General features: G+C 39.2%; 1 protein-coding gene across 5 annotated transcripts; it reads right to left on the bottom strand.

Annotated features, from left to right (window-relative positions):
• Positions 1-906: 906 nt before the first annotated feature.
• Positions 907-15,502, bottom strand: hnrpkl (heterogeneous nuclear ribonucleoprotein K, like). Of its 5 annotated transcripts, none has more exons than XM_062434080.1 (16): positions 15,437-15,502; positions 13,850-13,959; positions 13,032-13,129; positions 12,847-12,903; positions 11,940-11,983; positions 10,522-10,594; positions 8,671-8,784; positions 8,373-8,501; positions 7,329-7,636; positions 7,183-7,236; positions 6,887-6,926; positions 5,096-5,111; positions 3,970-4,002; positions 3,787-3,854; positions 3,505-3,674; positions 907-2,614 (listed from the first exon to the last, which is right to left on the bottom strand). In XM_062434080.1, the coding sequence occupies exons 2-16, from the start codon at positions 13,908-13,910 to the stop codon at positions 2,584-2,586; spliced, it is 1,296 nt and encodes a 431-aa protein (XP_062290064.1). In that variant the 5' UTR covers positions 13,911-13,959; positions 15,437-15,502; the 3' UTR covers positions 907-2,583. The 5 variants fall into 5 exon arrangements, with proteins under 5 accessions (XP_062290064.1, XP_062290065.1, XP_062290063.1 ...); XM_062434081.1 differs by having other exon boundaries at positions 8,671-8,778; positions 13,850-13,956; positions 15,437-15,492; XM_062434079.1 differs by having other exon boundaries at positions 13,850-13,956; positions 15,437-15,492.
• Positions 15,503-20,312: the final 4,810 nt, after the last annotated feature.

Below are 20,312 nucleotides of genomic sequence, written 5' to 3' on the forward strand. Positions count from 1 at the left end.
TGACAGAGAGCAACAGACTGACACACATCACTTTCACTGCAAACCAGTTCAGTCCGTGGATGATACATATTCTTATTTCCAGTGTTGGAAATTAACTAAGTATATTTCCTCAGGTATTGCAGTGAAGTGCATTTTTTTGTTATTTGCATGAGATTCAGGATGCTGCACAGGTTTTTATTTAAATTATTGTTTTGTATAAAGGCTATACCCTAATCTTAAGGTTTTTTTGTTCCTCGCGAGTGCATGACGGTTGTTTCCCCCCCCTCTTCTTTAAGAGCATGTTTTCCTTGAGGTTTTCATGATAGTCCTCGAGGCACACCACTACCTCTTTTCACTTGAGTATTTCCATTTGATACTACTTTATACTTCCTCTACATTACATTTCAGAGGGAAATATTGTACTTTCTACTCCACTACATTTATTTGACAGCTTTAGTTACTTTTTAAGATTAGACACAGTTGATAATATAGCAAACTTTAAAAATACAATTGAAACTATTGTTCAAAGTTCAAATATTTCACCAAAATTCAAACATTAATGAAAGCACAAACAGATAATGTAGCAGAATTTGTTTCTTTCCTCTCCCATTAATCATCTCATGATCCTTCATATTTATCTGATGACCTTTTGAAAGAGTTGAAACTAGCTCCACCTACACAGTGACACTTCATTATTAATAATCTAATGATGTCATATGTAATAATATAACAGAGACAAGTATTTTTTATACTACAAGTAAATGTTGCTGCTAATACAGCTTTTACTTGGGTGGTAATTTTTCACTTCATTTTACTTCTAATTAAGTATTTTTACTATTGCTGTTTTGGTACTTTTACTTAAATAAAAAATCTGAATACTTCTTCCACCACTGCCCATTCCTGTTGAAATAAACAACACACTTGGTGTAACGGTGACACAGAGTTTACTTACTCAACACCTGCAGTTACTACAGATATCAGACACAAGAGATACAGATATAACTGGACAGAAAACACCACTCATGGACTCACAAAGCTGTATGCTCCCCTCTCATCAATAAACTGCACCTTAAGAAATCCCTTTCAAAAAACTTTAAAAATGCTTAAACACTGTCAAAATTAAAAACACTTTTGCAAGAATAAATGGATTTAACAGATGAGATATTAAGGTTGCATTACAGCATGTCCATCTCAGTGAGTGGCAGAAACAATTCAAGAGAGAAGAGAAAAAAAATTAATTCCAAACCTGTATTGTGGCCCTGTCTCCTTCCAAGAAAGTAGAAAGTTGTCCGGGCCAAACTAAGTTTACCACTCATGAAATTACTTTTCTATGTAAATATATATATACACACACAAACTTTTTACAGATCCTTGTCATTCAAAAGAATAACAAAAAAAATCTGAACGTTTCCTCTTTTCTCTATCATACTGGCACGTTTGTCGAAACTTAAAGCTAAAGTTAGACATTTGGGGAAACATGCATATTCCTTCTCTGGTGGAGTTAGAATTAAATGTTTTGTAGGCTAAATGAGGATAAAGCTTAAGGTAACAGCTGGTTAGCTTAGCAGAGACTGGAAACAGGAAACTGCCAGCCTGGGTTTGTTGAACAGTCACAAAATCCACCTAAAGCTCACTAATTAATACATTATGAATTCGTTATTACATAACGAAGATAAAAACATCAATTCACCTTTTTACAAGTTATGTGTCTGACTATTCCTTGGCTCTATGCAGAAACTTCCTGGAGTCTTGGCTGGTTGGCTAGCAAGTTCCAGAAAAAAAACAAAAAAACATAGTCCGCCACATAACCTTAATCACAAACTTACATTTGTACACTTTGATTTTTGTGCTTATTTAACTAATAAAATAGCTCTACCTTGCTTTACCGGCTTTAAAGCTGCTGGTCGGTCAATTTTGTCAACTTTGGACAGGTCAGCTTAGTTATTCCTGTTTCCAGTCTTTGTGCTAAGCTAAGCTAATAGGCTGCTGGTGGTAGCTTATCATCCCACCTAACTCACTACCAGAAAGCAAGTAAGTGTACTTCCCAAAGTGTCTATCCATTTCTTTAAAGCACCTTCTTACAAAAAAGCACTTTATTTTACAGTGGAAAAGGATGTTGGATGTTGCGTAAAAATTAAAGTTTATTTTAATGGTTCTTTAACCATTCTGAGACCATGCATCTTCATTTCTGAGAGTGTGCTTGAACATTTGAGGGGGGGGGGGAAACAACCTAAAAATCACATAAAATCTGTTACAAAAAGATTACATTCTGCATGCTGTACTGAAACTGGGGAGATAAGGACCAGGGGGGCGGCTCACAACACCGAAAGTTATCACACAGATGAGTTTACGCCAATGACGTCACAAGAATCTCCTCAAAAGTAATTACACCAGCACAAAAAAACATGTTACCGACTCCTTGTTTGCTGTTTGACAGCTTAAGATTTTTCAAAACTTCAACTAAAACTTGCGATGTATAGAAAGATGTAACGTGTGATATTGAGGGGACCGGGCACATCTACCCAAAGCAGAGGAATGTAGGCTCTGAATAGAAGGAGCAAACAGTATGGCAGCATGGCTTCACTCTTCTTTCCTTCCTTCTTCCTAGAAGAATCGACCAGAGTACTGCTTCACGCTGAAATAAGAGACAAGTAACAGTCAGGATGCTTCATGATGACATTAAAAAGTATTCAAACAGGGGTCAGCAGCTGTTATTTACGGTTATACTGGACGCCGTGGAGACTTTTTTTTCATGTAAAAAGTATGCAGAGGTCTAGGCTGACAATAAATTATATCTGCAACAAGCCATATAACTGCTGAGTCCAAAACAAACTGCCAAGTTTGAACAGGAGTGCAACTAAATTATTGTTGCTACTGAAGGATCTGCCAATTATTTTCTCGATTGAGAAATGTTAAATGTCAGAAAATAGCACAAAATGCCCCACATACTCTGCCAGACCACAAGATGATGTCTTCAAAGTGCTTTTTTCCCCTCAGACCAACAGTCAAAAAACCAAAAAATATTCAGTTTACAGTTTAAAGTGAAAACAGCGAAAAAAGCAGCAGATTCTCACTTGAGAAGCTGAAACCTTTTAAATGTCTTGGCTTAAGATGATTAAATCAGGAATCAGTGATCAAAAGAGGTTTCAAATCATTTTCTGTCAATCAAATTAACAACTCATACTAATTGTTACAACAGTAATAGTAGTAGGTGCAATATGTTGTATATATCACAATTAACATAACAAGATCTACACTCACTGTAGGCACAAACTTATTACATATCATACACATTTTCTTTTGTAGACTGTGTGTTTTAAGTTTCACCTGGCCGTAAGACACATTTAGCCTCGAGGACAATAAAATCAAGTTATTAAGTCAAGTTTAAGTCAACTATTTCATCCAGCAACTAAAACCCTGTTTACTTCATCCAGTAGAGGAAGAGCATACAGGCCAGCAGAGGAGACGCACCGCTCCAGTGTGATGATTCAGAGTTTTTTTTAGGAGAATCACAGGAGCACATGCCTGTTCTGCAGCAGGTACTGGGCATTCTGGATCTGGTCCTGTGTTCCTGTGATGGTAATGATACGGTCCTCAGAGCCCTCTAGTGGTTCATCAATCTTGATGGATGCCCCAGACTCGTGGCGGATTTGCTTGATCCTTTGGCCGCCCTTACCGATGATGGAGCCAGCCAGCTGCAAAACAACCACACATGCAAATTGAAAATGGATTTAGGAGTGAAATGTCTTGTGTCTTTCTTTACCGTAAAAGCCAGGTATTGTGAGTGTGAGTAGATGTCTTACGTACATCTTTTGGGATGGTGACTTGCGTTGTGATGATCGGGCCTCCGATATCACTGTATGAGCCTCTGCCACCTAGGGAGTGAGTAAGTACATTTGAGGCAAATTCATCGTGCGCTTGACTACAAGAAATAATCCCTTTAGGTTAGGAAACAAGACAGAGGGACAATAATGACCCACCCCCACTCACCGGACTGAAAGTGCTCCCAGGAAGAATTGTTGTCTTTGAAAACATTGGAAAGAAAACAAGAAAGAGGAAAATTGAAAACACACCACAGAGAAAACGAAAAGAGATAGTGTGACAGTGAACAACTAATACAGCCAGAATCTCCGAAAATTATCTAACGAACATGTTAAAAGGAGAATAATGTTTTTTTTTCTCATCATCGTTGTTGTTGTAGGGCCAGCTACGGCTTCACAACAGACTTCAATGGGTCAAGTAACATGAGCTGTAAACCGAAAAGGTTTTACATAAACATAATTTTAACTCGATTATCCTTGACATTAATTTAAAATAATGAAAATATGAAATGTCTGTTGCAACTACCCGCTGTATTGTAAAACTGTGTGTTTAAAGCTGCAGTATGTAGTTATGACTTAGCCAGAAAATTTGAACCGGTACAACCACCAGGCCCCTCATTCTACCTCTCTTCTGCGCTGCAGCCCTGCCTTCAAACCCCTTCCCCACAGAGTAACCTGCCGTGCACGCTGCACGCACGTCAAAGCTTGTCTCCACAGTAAGAGAGGAAACCTGTTTGACCAGTGAGGGCAAAGCAGACGCTGCACGGGGGAGGAGCGCTGCAGAGTGAGAGTACACGCTGTGCGGGGGAGGGGGGCTGCCAGCAGCGTATGTACAGTGTCATTGACACTCTTCTGGGCTCTGATTGGTTGTTTTGATTCGTGAGCGGTAGATTATTGCAAATCACATTACGACCACTGGGTGGACCCAGAGACAGTGGATTTTGTCACAGCTTATTTGTATCTTATTCTACTGTCAGATCATAATGACAATTTCAGCAAATATAACACAAAATAGTTACAGACTGCAGCTTTAAACAATTACCAAGTTAGGCAGCTGCTCTATTTTAAAAAGTGGTTTAAACAATATACAATATAATATAATACTTTGAGCTTGAAAACCAATACAACAGCCGATTAAATCTGTTATAAAGGTGTGCAGAGTTATTGTAGATGGGCAAAACTAGGAAAATAAGACCCACATTAAATAAAAAACCCACAAAAACAACAAACAATGTTTTACTGTAATGAATTGATTTTAAAATATGTGCAGGAATTACATCAACATTAAAACTCACCATATCCACCTCCACTCTGCATTTCACAAACGAGGGGGGTTGGGGGAGAAAAAAAACACAATGTCACAATAACACCAGCATGCCATCAGCCCTTTTTAGTTTCCTGAACACGGATAAAACACAGTTCAGTACCAACTCAACAGATTACACATCAGAAAAAACCTGGCTAGTATTGGCTAGTTCTTGTATCCAAGCTGAATTACATGAGACATGGATGCAGCAAAGTGCTTAGTATTTGGCTGATACCACAGCATTAAGCAGTCCCTGCACATTTCCATGCTTCAAACATCCCATTCCTCTTAATCTGAAAGGTAAATGATTGGTTTGAAATCTGCAGACCACTGAAACAATCTGAAGTAACTGTAGGACTGTCATGAGATGATCAGAGCCTTTGGAAGTGTCTATTTGAAGAAAAAGAAAAAAAGAAGATGAAAGGATAAACCTGTTCAGCAATAATGTAATAGTGATGATGGCTTGGTCAGCACCAAGTAGCTGATGATCACTGAACACACAGTCTAACATTTGTAAATTCCTAGAAGACCTGCAATTTCGGCTGACACGCAACAATTACTGGCAAGAAAATTAACAGTTTCATAACTGCAAATGATAACATGTTGATGAGTGCCATCTACAGGCAAGAAAAGGAATAGCTTCTACTATTTTGATACTTATGACACCTGCAGGCAGCAAGTTTTTCAGATTTATACAACGTTTTATATTTTACAATTTATTCTTGCACACCTTGGTTACTTTGGAGAAAGGAGGAGAGGAGCTCTAACCAGATTTTATTTAACCTATTCAAAGATCAAACGGGGTGAGGTGGGATGCCGCAAAAAAATAAAAAGAGTGTATAATGTAGAGGTTGAAAAGGAAGATTTCAAAACATTTTAAGAAATATGTTACTGAAACATTACATTAAAGTAATCACAGGTGGCAACTCAGACATGAGGACTTCCAAGATATTTGAAACTGGGTCAAAACTTAATGATTGTGCATTTTTAGAGCAAAAGGATACAGAAAACTGTCTGGGACACTTTTTTTTTTTTTTTTTTTTAAGATGTGGTTCATCAAAGTCCTATTTTAACCAAAGAATTAATCACCCATATTTAGGACATTTATTTGCCTTAACCCATTATAGCCATCTTCTATTTAAATTGTAATGAAAATGCCTTTATGCAATTGCAATGAGAACAAGGTCACCCCCTAAATATATTAAATATCCTAAATATATTTATGCATCTTGTGAGTTATTTGAACATGTTAACACTGTGTCAGCCATGTTATATTTAAAAAGCTTTGGATTTTGAGATTGATAAAAAGAAAGTGATGAGATTCTCTTACTATCTAAATTTATTTTCTTATCATATATATTTGTAATTTTCCATCTCTTGAGGCTCTGACTGCTGAAATTCATTTGCATTTTGATAACCAAAATCAGTAGTCTTTAAAGGTGAAGATACATTTCTGCTGTTCTCAGGCTTAACAGATTATTCTTAAAATATCAGGAATACATAGACATCTTTGCTTTCTTATTGGAACTATCTGCTTGCAGCTAAGACCTGAGGGGAACCTCAATCAGGAATTGCTTTGGTTTCAGCTCAAGTTCATTTGCTAGCCTGGTGGATCTCTGGACTACGTACTCGGCTGCTCTGTGGTAACCAAGGAGACAACTGTTGCCTGGCAACAACAGGCCTAGATCAGTGTGCATACACAGTGAAAAGCACCACAGAGTCCAAAGCACCTACTAACACCTACTAACCAAAACACACTGCCAAGCATTAATGCACTCACCATGCTGTCATAGCGGTCTCCTCCTCGGCCTCTTCTGTCACTGCAGACAAAAAGGTATGTATTTATGTTTGTCTACTCTAGGACACTTAACACAACAGTGTGAAGCAGTTCCAGCGCTGTTAGATTGGTATTTAAAAAGCTGTGAGTATAAAAAAGACATGCAGACTCTAGAGATGACCTGTGATCAGACTCAGAATGTCAACCCACCAGCCCTGATTCAGTCACTGAGCAAGTTTCACTGATTTCTGTCACTCTGCTTTTGAGAGAAATTACTGATAATCCTACTCCTTGCTCACCTTGGTCTGTCGTCCATGCTGCCATGATAGCTGCCATGTGAGAATCTGTCTCCTCTACAAATGATCAGAGACGGGGTAACAACATTATAAAAAGGTTCCGATGTATCCAAGCAATTGGCCATACATGTAAGTGTGCCCCTCCTCACCCTCCTCTTGGTGGTGGTGGTAGCGGAAGAGGCAGGTTACGAGCTCTGCTGCCCCCTCGTCCACCTCTGCTCAGCGGTGGCGGAGGACCCCGACGGGGGCTCATGTCGTCATAGTCCCTTCTGGAGGGAGGCATGGGTCTGTTGCCTCGAACAGGTGGCATACGCTCAAAGCCCCCACGCACACGAATGGGGAAGCCACCGATGGGTCGTCTGCCTCTTTCCTCAAACAACATGGTGAAACCACCATAGTCGTATGTTTCATCATAGAAATTAGGGTCATAAGGCTGGGCACGACCTTTGATTGGTGCCTGCAAATGAAAGGTAAAAGGAAACTGAAGGGACAAGATTGTAAAAGACTTCTCTATTATGAAATAGTTGCTGAACATGTTAAATTAATCCTTATCGTGCACATTTCAAGAGGTATATTTATATTCTAGGGCTCTACTGCAATATTTTTGCACAATTTACAGTAAAAAAAAAACCCTTATTTATCTTATAGTGGCCCTTTATACAGGCTGTCAGTTCAGCCTTGGTCTGAAACAGGCCATTATAGCACCTGTCTCTTTTAGGCCCCTCTTGCAGACTTCCTGCAGCTCTATAGCTCAGGTTACGTAAACCAACAGTAGTAGTAGGATTTCACTTCTTTATTCAAAATGTAAGCTTCTCCAATAGATATGTACATAATTCGATCTGAAATAGTGGACAAGTTGAACAACCCATGGAGCAACCTTAGCAACAAAGGCTACCAACAGACAGCCATTTGTGGGCATGCACCAACAATATGATGTCATCACAAAGAGGAAGTAGGGGAGTTTTTGGGATTTGACCATGTTTAACATAGACTTATGACATAAAACTAACAGAAAATCACAAAAAGCTTATGTCCCCTTTAAAGCTGCAAACTTTCCAGTTATGATATCTTATGTTAAAGTCATAGACTTCAGCTTCATGTCTTCGAACTACCCTTAAATCTGCATGAAAAGAAACAAATGACGGTATACAGTAAGTTGAGGTTTTCAACAGACCTCAGGGTTGTAAACTCACCTCTGACACCAGCTCCAGGATAACTTTTATACATTCAATGACACGTTCTGGCTTTCCTCCCACCAAGACAACTCTGTCAGTGGAGTGCGGACAGCACTCCTGAAACAACTTGATGGTGGTCTGGGTGTTCTGGTTCATGGGAACATAAAAATGTTAGTCTTCTGTCAGGCAATTAAATTCACCAATGATTGCTTTGATCCTGAAAACACAAAAGTTACAACTGCATTTTTAATAATTCATTAAACTGTTGGTGCATAGCCTCATGGCGAGGCTCCTACTAATCTGGACTCTGTCCTACCTCTCTCAGCTCCTTTATCTTGGCACCTTTCACCCCGATGATGCCCCCTGCTAAGCTCTGATGGATCAGTAGGCGAAGCTCACAGTCAAAGTCAATCCCACTGTAATGCTGGTACTATACAAACACAATGCAAGATCAGTAGGGCCTCAGACTATTCCCATTGTTCGTTAACAAAGCATTTCTGTAATGACATACTTTATGTCGCCAGTTTGAAAAAAAAACAGTAGGAGAAAATGTGGTGGTTAGACTCTTTAAAAACATCACTTTTGCTCTGCAGCACAAGTCTAAACAAGTTAACATGTGAAGTCTAAAAATTATCTCAAGATGTTTAGGGTAGAAATTAAAAACAGTTAAATTTATCATATTGGGGTTTACCAATGAAATTCTTATTTTTCATGATTGGCACCACATTTGCACACATACTGTTTGAATCAATCAGTGTGGCCTTGGCCTTCTAATGTTAATAGTAAAGGTTATATAACAGCATGGGATAAGAGACATACTTAAGAGACTACTCTTGGGAACTCTCAATAAAGTATGACAGTATTTGCAAAACGAAAAGAAAATTAAATGGTACCACTTTAGAACAGTGGTGGCAAGAGGGAGTTATTCAAAGAGTATTTGGAAAATCACTAAAAAAAAACAACAACCTCAAAAGTTAACTTCTGTGTGCTTCACAAACATAGTAGTTATAGCAGAGATGACAATTGGAAAGTATATCCAAAGTTAAAGCAGTAAGATGAATAAATGTGTTATGAGGTGCACAGTTCTTGGAGCAATGGAATCTTTACTTCAGTCTGTGGACACATCTGAAAAACGAGCGCTAACTGCTAAATATGGTAGCAGATTAGTATTAGCAGTGGTTACCATCGTGTGGCACAAATGTCACACATAACAATGAATGCCAACGTTGCAGTGGCATTAGAGGAAAAGTCAGGGGATCACCACAGTCTTCAGGATTCATCCTCTGGCGACTGCGAATTTCATGGCAATCCATCATAATCATGAATAGTTTTTGAGATATTTCAGTCTGGACCAAAGTGGTGGACAGACTGACCAACACTGTCATTCGTAGAGCAATGCTACAACGGTGGCTAAAAATATAGTCAAAAACTGTAGAGGTGTGTGCCAGATGCAGGGCAAATTACAATAATCAAAAAACTATACAAGTGCAAACCAGGACACTAGGTTTTACACTATTTTATTAAGGGATTACACTGAAAAAAGACTAAGCGTTTCACATGTTGCTTCATCAGATTCATGCTTTTTTTGACGGCTAGAAATATAAGTTTGGGTTTCTGGTCGGATTCAGGTGAAAATGTGCTGGGTCTGGGTCTCAGTTAAAAAGTACCCTATGGGGTTTACTTGGAAACAAAGTACATTCTGTGTTTCTCACCAAAACACATTATGTATATTCTTGAGGTCTAACAAATGTGTTAAGAATATTTTCTTCCTCTTAAAACATTTGAAAAACTGCTTTTTTAATATTGTGAATCTGCATTGTTAATATCCAAGATTCCTTGCCTGTCGTGTTCACAAAGCAGAATAGCACAAAAATGAACAATAGGATGTGAATTGCAGCTCACACGTCCTTATGCATGATACAAATAAAACCGGGATTGCCCTTGTTACATCACTGCTCTATAGCACTCCTAGTGGTCAAAAACTCCACAGGTACCTTTAAAGCTGGTGCAGACCTCATTTATAAAGTGAACTTGAAATTTGCACATGACTAAAGACAATTTTTCCATTCTTTTATTTCAACAAGCAACATATATAATTCACATTTCATTAGGCAATCCTGGACTGCAGTCTGTTCACATACGCATTACGAACAATGTGATGTCTTACCTCCTCTAGAGTAGGTATGATTTTCAGCAGAATCTCTCCAATAGTGTCAATGCTGGCATTCACACTCAGGATCCTGTCAGGAACCATATTGGCCAAAAGGAAGCAAGGCATTACAAGGAGAACAAAGAGTACAGCACAAAGCAAAACCTGATAAAAAAATATGTGAGAAGCAGTCGAGCAAACAGTTACAGAGACTTACAAAAGGTTTCAAACAAAAAAAAGGAAAAATTAAGACTGCTGCACACTACGCACAATTTTAACTATTCCCCAACACTAGAATGATTGAAGCAGTAGCTGACATGCACTTAATCTAATATTATTTTCGGAGTAAGAGAAGCCTTGGGAGGATGGGCAGCTTCAGATCGGCTCAAATTAACGTGCGACTGGCCACACAGAATTGGGGGGGGGGGGGGGGGGGGTGAGAGAGAGAGAGAGAGAGAGAGAGAGAGAGAGAGAGAGAGGTCTTCTATAACCATCCCACCACCAACAATTTGGGGAAAAGGAAAGTAACAAACTGAAACAACAACTTGCCATGACAATTGCTCCACCAGCACACCTTTTCATTGTGACCAAGGGGTTGAGGAGGAGGGGTGAGGTGGGGGGGAGAGGGCTTAGGGCGGGGGGAAGGGGTGGGGGTGGGTGAGGCAGAGACGATGTGGGCAGTAGAAAAAGAGTAACAGAGCAGAGGGTTAAGGTGGGGAAGGAAATGTGAGCAGTTACCAACTACTTTGTGGCACAGGACAGGAGCAGGGGGGTTGGAAGGTGGTGGTGGTGATAGGGGGGGGGGTCAGTTATGAAAGGTTTGGCAAGCAGCTCAGATCTGATCTGATGTGGCCTGATAGAAATTTAACAGAAGGGATGCAGCACAATGAAATAAAGAGACGACATTAATGAGTGACAGAGTGAGGGGGGGCGGAGACTCCAGACAAGAGCCATCGCTCTCTCAGAGATCATGGACAGTGATGCTGAAAACAGTGGGGTAAAGGGTGGAAGGGGGAGGTGGGGTTGGAGGTAAGGGAGGAGGGCCAGATGGGCCACAGAGGACAGAGAGAGAAAAGGATGTCTGCTTTCCGAAAGTTTCATTGTAGAATTACATTTCACAGCAAGGGAAAAACAACATCCAACAGCTGTGCTGCTAACCATAATATACCAACTACTTGGTAGTGGGTCGTCAATGATTCTCTGAATGGACAAAGTGACAAAATATCCAAATCAATGGAAATGCTTAAAATGGACAGAAAAATCAAAAAGGAACAATACACGTTTCTTACAAGTGGAGAAGGGGGATGTTTGGAAGGGGGGGAGGGGGATATACTGTCATGTATAAAAAATGTTAAAATGAAACAGAAGGCAGGTTATCAAAGACATGTGTTTGGCTGTTCTAATCAGGCAGTGAGGCAATAACTGGTGGGACATACCGCTCTGGGCCACTGCTGTCTGGGACTGATACACTGGCATTGTACTGCATGGGCCGAGGTGGTGGTGGTGGTGGTGGTGGTTGTGGTGGAGGTTGGCATAGGGCGGGGGCATTCAATCACAAGATGTCAAGTTAGGTGCCCATTTAAGGAGGGGCACAGTTTATGGGCGGGGCCAACCGGGAGTGTCAGGTGGGCGGGCGTTCAGGGGCGGGCGGAGGTTGGGCCAACGTCAAGGTGGGCAACGCAGGAGGGGCATGTCGATCCAGTACATGGGCAACGGAGGAAGGTGGCCAAAAATAAAAAAAATAAAAAAGTAAAGGAGAAGGGAAGAGGGGGAGAAGGAATACATTTTTAATTGAATACAGGCTATACTTTGTCCCAAAAGTGAAATGAGAGACTTTGTGGTAAGTGAAGAAGAACAGGAAGTGTGACCTGGTCAAAGATAAGTTTGATTAACAGTCTAGAGCACTGCAGAGATTTACGTCCCTGCTAAAAAAAAAGAAGGTCCACTCAGGCTTTAAGGCACCTGTTGTCACATCAAGGTCTAACAACTTGAACTGGAATCAGGTTGAAACTCACAAGAGGACATGATTGGAAACAAAATCTATGACATAAATCCAACAAAGCCGTCTTTTCAGCTTCATCTGTCCAAAGGAAATCAAACAGCGTGTGTCCACATGACAACCTGGGATCTTAAAAAACCTACAGGGAGGAAATCTAGGGCTGTTTCTGTAGAAATCCGATGAATGAGTTTGTTCATTCATGGGAATTTAGCAATTCAGCAAAAATTAACTGATAGCACAGCTGTTTGGTCCAAAAAGACCAGTGCAGATTCTGAAACTGAGGAGGCGTCTGTATTTTCTCCTCAGCAGCAGAAATGTTATCAGCGTTTTATCCGTTTACTCACATCTGTGCGTAGGGCTTTTATGTTCTTGCCACCCTTTCCAATGACAGCGCCAGCATTCTGTGAAGAAACAGAGGGCCTTTCTTAGAAAAAATTATTCTTAGATCGATGGGAGAAAAAAAACAACAACAACAACAGCAGCATGGTCCCACAAATACTGCGGCCCACAGAGGGAATGGAGTCTTTACTTTGCTCTGAAGCAGAACACGCAGCTCCACCATCTCGTCTGCGTTGCGAGACCGTTTGAATGCCTGTTCCTCGTCCATGTCCTCAGCTGGCCGTTTACCTGAGAGGAAAGACACTTCGGATCAGAGCTGAGCCAGGACCTCATTCAGCAAGAGGTAATCAACTTTCACACCACAGTGCAGAATTTGACAATTTCCAACTTTGGCAGCTTTCAGTGTGGCAGTTTAGACACATCAATCTTTGAGTCTTCAAAACATGTTTCACAAGAATTATTTCACTTTACTTCAAAAATAAATCTTGCTATAAACATAAATTATAAGTTGCATAAAAATGTAATACATAGTGGCCTAAAAACTTTGGCCTATGCCTCCATAAAGGTTACAAGAAAATGCAAAAAGGGAGCAATTTATATTTACTAGCCAAAGCCACAGTATGGATAATAGAAGTGACAAAATTAAAAATCCACGTCGACCCCAACATTGGATTTCATTCAACAGCCAACTGTAACCTGGAGTATGTCCAGCTCCACCATGTACCCTTCCTGGATTAAAACACAGGCAGATCTGCTCAGGGCCCACAGAACAGCAGTCTCTTGGACGGGAGAATCCCTCAACCATCTGACATATCCACATGCTATGTAATGCCAGCCAGAATTTTTCACTTTTTTCTTTTCTCTTCCCTTGAGTAAACTAATTAGTAGGTATATCTTCACACTGTGTTTTAGACTGGATGCAACACGAGACAGGATCTGTTCATTTTCTACTCCATATTGCGTTAGTTTATTCGCTTTACATCATGATCAGGATGTGTATGATCTTACCATTCGTGTCAGTATTGCTGAATGTGATGTCTTCGTCCTGCTGTTCAATATTCACCTCCATTGTCTTGCACCTGCAGTGGAATGCAAACAGGCTCCTCTCCCTGGATCTGCTAAAAACAGGAGACAAGAGTACAATCATCCTGCCTACAAACTTTACATGCAAAGACACATCAGACAAAATATTCTGATTAGGGCTGCAATTAATTATTATTTTGATTATCCATTAATCTGTCAATCACGTTTCATGTTTGAACTATAATATATACAAAAATATTGTCCAATCAATAGTCTACAACCCAAAGATAAGAGTTTATTACTACTAGGGCTAGGTATGGTTTAACAAATTACCATACCAGTACCAATCCAAGTGCCCTTAAAGTGCTTAGTTTTTAATTCAATACCCATCATGTGAATAGAAGCATGAAATTGCTCCTCCACATCTAAATGATAAGATTTTTTACATAAATGCAGTTTGAAATTGCTTGCGTTGATTGGCTGTGAGCAAATCCATACAAATAAATCATATTTTCTAGCTCTGGGTGCAAAAAGGGATCGATTGCAGGTATTATCTGACGATACTATTTGGTATCTTAAAGGAATCGAGAACCAATATCAATCCCTACTTACTATGCAAGACAATGAAAAGCAGCAATCCTTACAATTTATAAACTAGAATCAGAGATGTGTTTTGATTGATTACAAAACTAGTTGCTGATGATTTTCTGTCAATTGACTGATTGTTTAAGCTCTAATTCTGATAGTTGTCATTTGTCAAGTATGCATGCAGCACAATGTAGTGATGTTTTCTGCGTTATATCCATCTAAATTTAACATTGAACACTTAAAATATATTCTCTAAAGGGTCCTGTATATAACTAGCCTGCATGAACTCCTGTGCACATACAGTCCACCTACATGCTCTGCACACCGTTGCAAAAAATAAAAAATAAAAAAAACAAACTGGACTCCTGACCAGCAAGCTTCACTCCTGAAGTGAGGCCTGCTGCTAACTTACAGGGAGATGCTGGTCAACGCCTACATTACATGTCTTAGGAAATACCATAAATAGTGTGTGGTAAGCATCTACAGCTAACCACACACTCAAACCAATACCAATAATTATGTGTGCATTGCTGCCATCAAGGAACAAAACAGCTATTAGTAGTGAAAGCTCGTCACGCACTGTTACTTCTTCTATCGAGCACTCTCCCCCCCCCCTTTTTTTCGCTCCCAAAAATTCAAAAGCAGCGACCCAAGGGAACAATGTACATGAATGAAACTGCGCAAATCCACTGTTACCTGGCTTCTTCTTCTTTGCGTAAATGTGTGGCGGCTATAGTTTATTTGACTTCGCCATGCTAACAGATCTGCTAGGCTAGTCAGTGTGTGTTTGTGAGGCGTGTCTAGTCAAGTCTAGCAGCTACCAGTGTTGTACACGTTTCGCCTGTAAGTACAACCATCCAAAAAATAAACAACAAATCGCTCGTGTCAGCCGTGAAATCCTACTTATATCAATCGTGGCAAACAAATGACGCGAACTTATATGAGTTGACTGTCAGAAAAACGGCGTTAAAAGACCAAACAAACCTGCAGCAAAACCACGTTCACTGCGGTCCTCCACGATTTCCTCGCCCTGAAACGTTTGCACGTTTTTCAGCATGGAGAGAGAAGACAGAGTGGGTGAGCTCGATTCGTCGACACTGACCCGGTTGGGCGGGGATAAGGCTAGTTAAATGCGTCGAACCAGCTCAGTGGTTTGTCCTGGCAACGCAGAATATTTTATCAAGCGCCTCCTGCTTTTGATTGTGTTTTAACTCCCTGAGTAGAGACTCGCAGGCTGCTGACTATCCTGCCTCCTTCAGCAGACACCCACCATAATATCCACTGTCTGCCTGACTGGTAAGGGAGTGTGAAGTCCTGAGTGTTGACTGTCAGGTTAGCAATGTCGGGAAGGTTACCTTTGAAATGTAATAGGTTACAGATTAGCGTAATAGTTACCCTGTTTAAAATCAGGGGCGATTTTAGATCCTTTTTAAGAATGCTCAAGCACCCCTAAATTTGATCTCAGCACCCCTAAACATAAATAAATAATTATTGTATTTTTTTTTTCCTAAGAAATTATTTCATACAACTTTAATTAACACACACAAACACGTTTACTACAGGTTCAAATGTTTTTTATTTGAACAGGTCTAATGTATTTTGGATAGTTCTGTCATTAATATATAATCTTTCCCTAGGGTTCATCAACTTATCTTAGGGTCCTCTCAAATCTGTGATTGTTTATTCTGAACCATTATTATTATACACTATAGTAGAACACTTTACTATGTATTAATATTTCTTGTATTTCTTGTAATTTACGTTATCCAGCAAAATGAGTCATTTAGCAGTGGGTTTGAACACTTGCAGGGCATTGTATGTCAAATTTTCATTAGAAGCTGAGCCCCCCTAAAGGTCTGATCCTAGAATCGCCCCTGTTTAAAATGTAATGAGTAATGTAACTTTTTCAATTACTTAATCAAAGTAATGTAACTTATTACATATGATTACTTCTTAATCACTTTTCTAATTTTCTAACAAATGTCTTCAGCTGTTAGGGTAAGTGTACCCATTAAGCCCACATAAATCTAAGTTCAGGTGTTTTTCATGGATACTGACATGATTTATAAGGGAGATCATTTCTTATAAATCAAGATTTATTTCTCATTTGAAAATGTATTCATTAGTTCATGTAGATTTTGGAATATAAAAATAAAAATATTTTATGAAAAAAGTCCAAAGTCTGGCAATGTATGCCAATGTCATTTATTTTGCAATTAAATTATGTAACACCATAACATGTAAGTAGATACTCCCCAACACTGTAAATAAAACATATTACAGGGAGTCTAACCTTTAAGTACGCTTACATATATCTGTAAACCTGGTATCTTAGCTTGATATTTGAAGGTAAGGGTAAAATAATTTGACTAGCCTTATAACTACTTCATCAACAGATGCTTCCTATTGCAGTGCGCTTCCAAATTTGTTTGTTAGTCCTGAAACTTGATGCTTGTATTGTTTCTAAACTATGTTTTGTCTCATTGCTTCCAATTATATTAGGTGTGGTGGACAAAAAAACACCAAATGCAACTGTTGTATTTATTTAGCAGTTTCTCACAAAACATTTAATGAGTCCACATTGTGCTGTGGGATATTGTGATGTTGCATTTGTCATCATTTTCCGATGTTTTATACATGAACCAAATTAACAATAAATTAAGAAATTAATTGACAGATTAATAAATATTGGAACAATATGGAGTAACTGTCTCACCCGCAGAGCATAGCCTATGCAGCATATGCAGCAATACAGCATATTTATGCAGCATTGACTACGGCTGTGTAAATTCTTAAAGGCTATTTTATATCATAAATAGTGGAAATCAGATCTGATGAAGGCACTTATTTTATCTTCACAGTGCAGGTACTGAAGGAGGTAACAGAGTAGTGGGATCTTAATAAAATAGAACATGCCCTTGAGCAAAAGTAAGTTAAAATAGATTTCATTCCTTCTCATGGTGCCTATCCGAGTGGCACGTGGGAGACAGTGATCTAGCAGGTCAAGACAACCTTGTAATCACTAAGCAAACATCAGACTTGATGGTGAAAGCTGTTTAACAGTGAAAGTGAAGGTTCTCCAGAGCAGCAACAATTAACAGTTGTGCCAAATTATCAACATAATCTGGAATCCCTTAATTAATCTTAAACCACCTTCATAGGGCTGCAAACAATTATGAGTTTCATCATTGATTAATCAGTAGATTATTTTCTCAATTAATCATGTTGTCCATGAAATGTCAAGAAAAATAAAAAGTGAAAATGCTCATTACCTTTTCCCAGAGCCTATGGTGATGTCTTAAAATGTGTTGTTTTGTATGACCAATTGTCCTGAGATGTTCACTTTATTATCCTGCATAACACAAAAAAAGTTGAAAATCTTCCCATTTGAGAGCTGCAACCAGATATTTTTTTGTAATTTCTCCTTTAAAAAATTATGATTTGATTATCAAAATATTTTCATATTAATTTTCAATTCACAAACCAACTCAGAATTTCATCCTTACAATATTCACGCTAGACGTTGATGAAGGTTCAATCCTCCTCTCACCTGGATGTGTCTGAAATGAATAAAATGTGTTGTGTCTATTGTATGTAAGTGCCCTGAAAAAAAGAACAATTGTGTGAAGCATGTTACAATGGCAGCATGTTACAATAGTAGTCCACAACACTTAACTGAGAGACAGTGATTGGAAACGATGTAGATCAGTGGGTTGAATCACAGGACAGCAAGGTTCAAGACAGCTCATACAGGAAGAGGTAGGAGATGGGGGAGCAGCACCAAACTATATGTGTAAGGTGAGAGTGGCAGGAGCTTGTGTGAGCATTTTGCCCAGGAGAGGTCAAAAGAGTAGAGTGTCAGAGCAGCGCTGAGAATATGGAGGTGTTATAAAAAAACGACTTTAGATCGTAAAATCAGAATTTAACACACTGTCTGTGAAGGGTTTTTTCCTGTCTCTGTTGACTGCAGTCAGTGTTTGAATCTATTACCCAGTGAACAATCTGCTACCTTCGTTATGAGGGTAGCAAAGTACGAAGTCCTCCAGCAAAAATCAGCTTCAGCTTCAAGGAATGGCAAAATTTTAAAATATGAATAATAAAATCTGATACAAAATTACACAGAATTTAAATGATGCCTTGAGTACATAGGTGATGCCCTCATCTTCAAAAGAAACAGCATAATTCATTGATTTAATATATAATCTAATGTATTTACTAACCAATACCAAGCCCAATACAAAAACACATAACATTTATATGCACAGACACATGCATATAGACAAGCACACACTACTTTTCTCTCAGCACAGCCTGATTCTCTTTGGCTTTTCTGCAGTGATAAAATGATAAGGCCATGTGATCAGACTCATTAATCCAACATCATCGGCCAGAGCCACCACCTGACTGCCCATTTGTTGCAAATCAGGAGCCTGAATTATGTCCATACTTGATCTATTTTAAACATCCCCTTTTCTCGTAGTGTTGTCATGCTCCTTCAGATATATACGCAAGGATCTATTGCAAAATAAAGAGCTCTCTTCTCCTCTCCTATACTCTGAGGTTACCATGGAGACAGATATAATTCAGTTCTTGATGTTTCTCATGAAAAAAAAAAAAGCCTGCGTACATATTTTCATCTGCAACCATAGCGACACTTGACATTGTCCGTGCTATTTGTAAAAAGCAAGTCACCATAGCGACACTAACCATCCAGGCTGTGTCATAGATCATGTGTCCTAGCTGAGTATGCCTCCTCATTATGAGTGAAATTTAGGAATCCACTGGTAAACAGGATTCATTTGATCATTTTGGAAACATGTTATCACCTTGCTGTTTAGCACTGCATAGTAATCTTTAAAGGACGGAGAATAGATGTCTTAAATGACATTTCTAGGCCCAGTTTATGACATATATGACATATCAATTATTTTCTAAATGATGATACATTAATATGTATATTTGTGAGTGGGCACCCTTAAATATTGCTGACAAATACTGTACTTTAACTCCCACTCATTTAAATCTGGTGTGATGTGCTGAGATGTCTCCAACTTTAATCAAATATAGTTTGTCCCTATTCAAATAAAACCTTTACACATGTTTACAGTGGTTTATACTTTATATTTTTATGTAATAATCTGCCTCAATGAATGTAAAAAGTAGAAGTATTTCGTAGGATTATTGGGAGGAGGGAAAACATCTAGCATCATAAAATTTTTTCCAATTCTTGCCCCTATATCGTGCACTGATCACTGACTGGAGTGAGACCCATTTGAAGCTTGCAGACATAGTATAGGTAATTATTTTTCATAGATGCACCCCGTCTTGTGCGTCAACAGTACGTCACACTATAGGCCTAATGGCCAACCGTACACTAGTGCTCCAATGCATGGCTTCAGAGTAACTAAGACAAATCACAACACAGGAGTTAGTACAATACATGCATATTGTTGTTGTGCCCACCACACTGGGCATTTTGACCTGCAGCTGGCCACTTGGGCAGCTTAATAGGCTAGGTCTGCAGCTGCTGATGTTCAGGTTTTGTTGCATGATTTTTAAAAAGAAAGAAAAAAGCAAAAAGCATACCCATAAATAAATTCCTATAAATAAAACTATTCATAAATAAATCTCTAGGGTACCATCGCAACCGTCTCCCCTATAAACTCAATCCCAGTGATGGCTGGGGGGAGATGCGCTCGTCCTCGGCGATAATCGATAGACGGATGCAGGTAGCCTTCCTCCCTACACACGCAGCATCACCACGCATCCTTACTCCACTGTGCAGTCTCTCTTTTCCTCCCCATCACCTCACATATGAGAAATCGCTCGTAGGGGGGGGGGCCTGCCTATTGATCTCTAA

This window comes from Scomber scombrus, chromosome 15 (assembly GCF_963691925.1).
Source record: "Scomber scombrus chromosome 15, fScoSco1.1, whole genome shotgun sequence".
In the NCBI taxonomy this organism is placed as follows: Eukaryota; Metazoa; Chordata; class Actinopteri; order Scombriformes; family Scombridae; genus Scomber; species Scomber scombrus.

Coding starts and splice junctions, on each gene's coding strand:
- hnrpkl (XM_062434080.1), bottom strand. CDS start 13,910: ATGGAGGTGAATATTGAACAGCAGGACGAAGACATCACATTCAGCAAT. Junction 3,675..3,786: donor AAGTCACCATCCCAAAAGAT/GTACGTAAGACA, acceptor GTTGTTTTGCAG/CTGGCTGGCTCCATCATCGG. Junction 2,615..3,504: donor CAGTACCTGCTGCAGAACAG/GCATGTGCTCCT, acceptor CTCTTATTTCAG/CGTGAAGCAGTACTCTGGTC.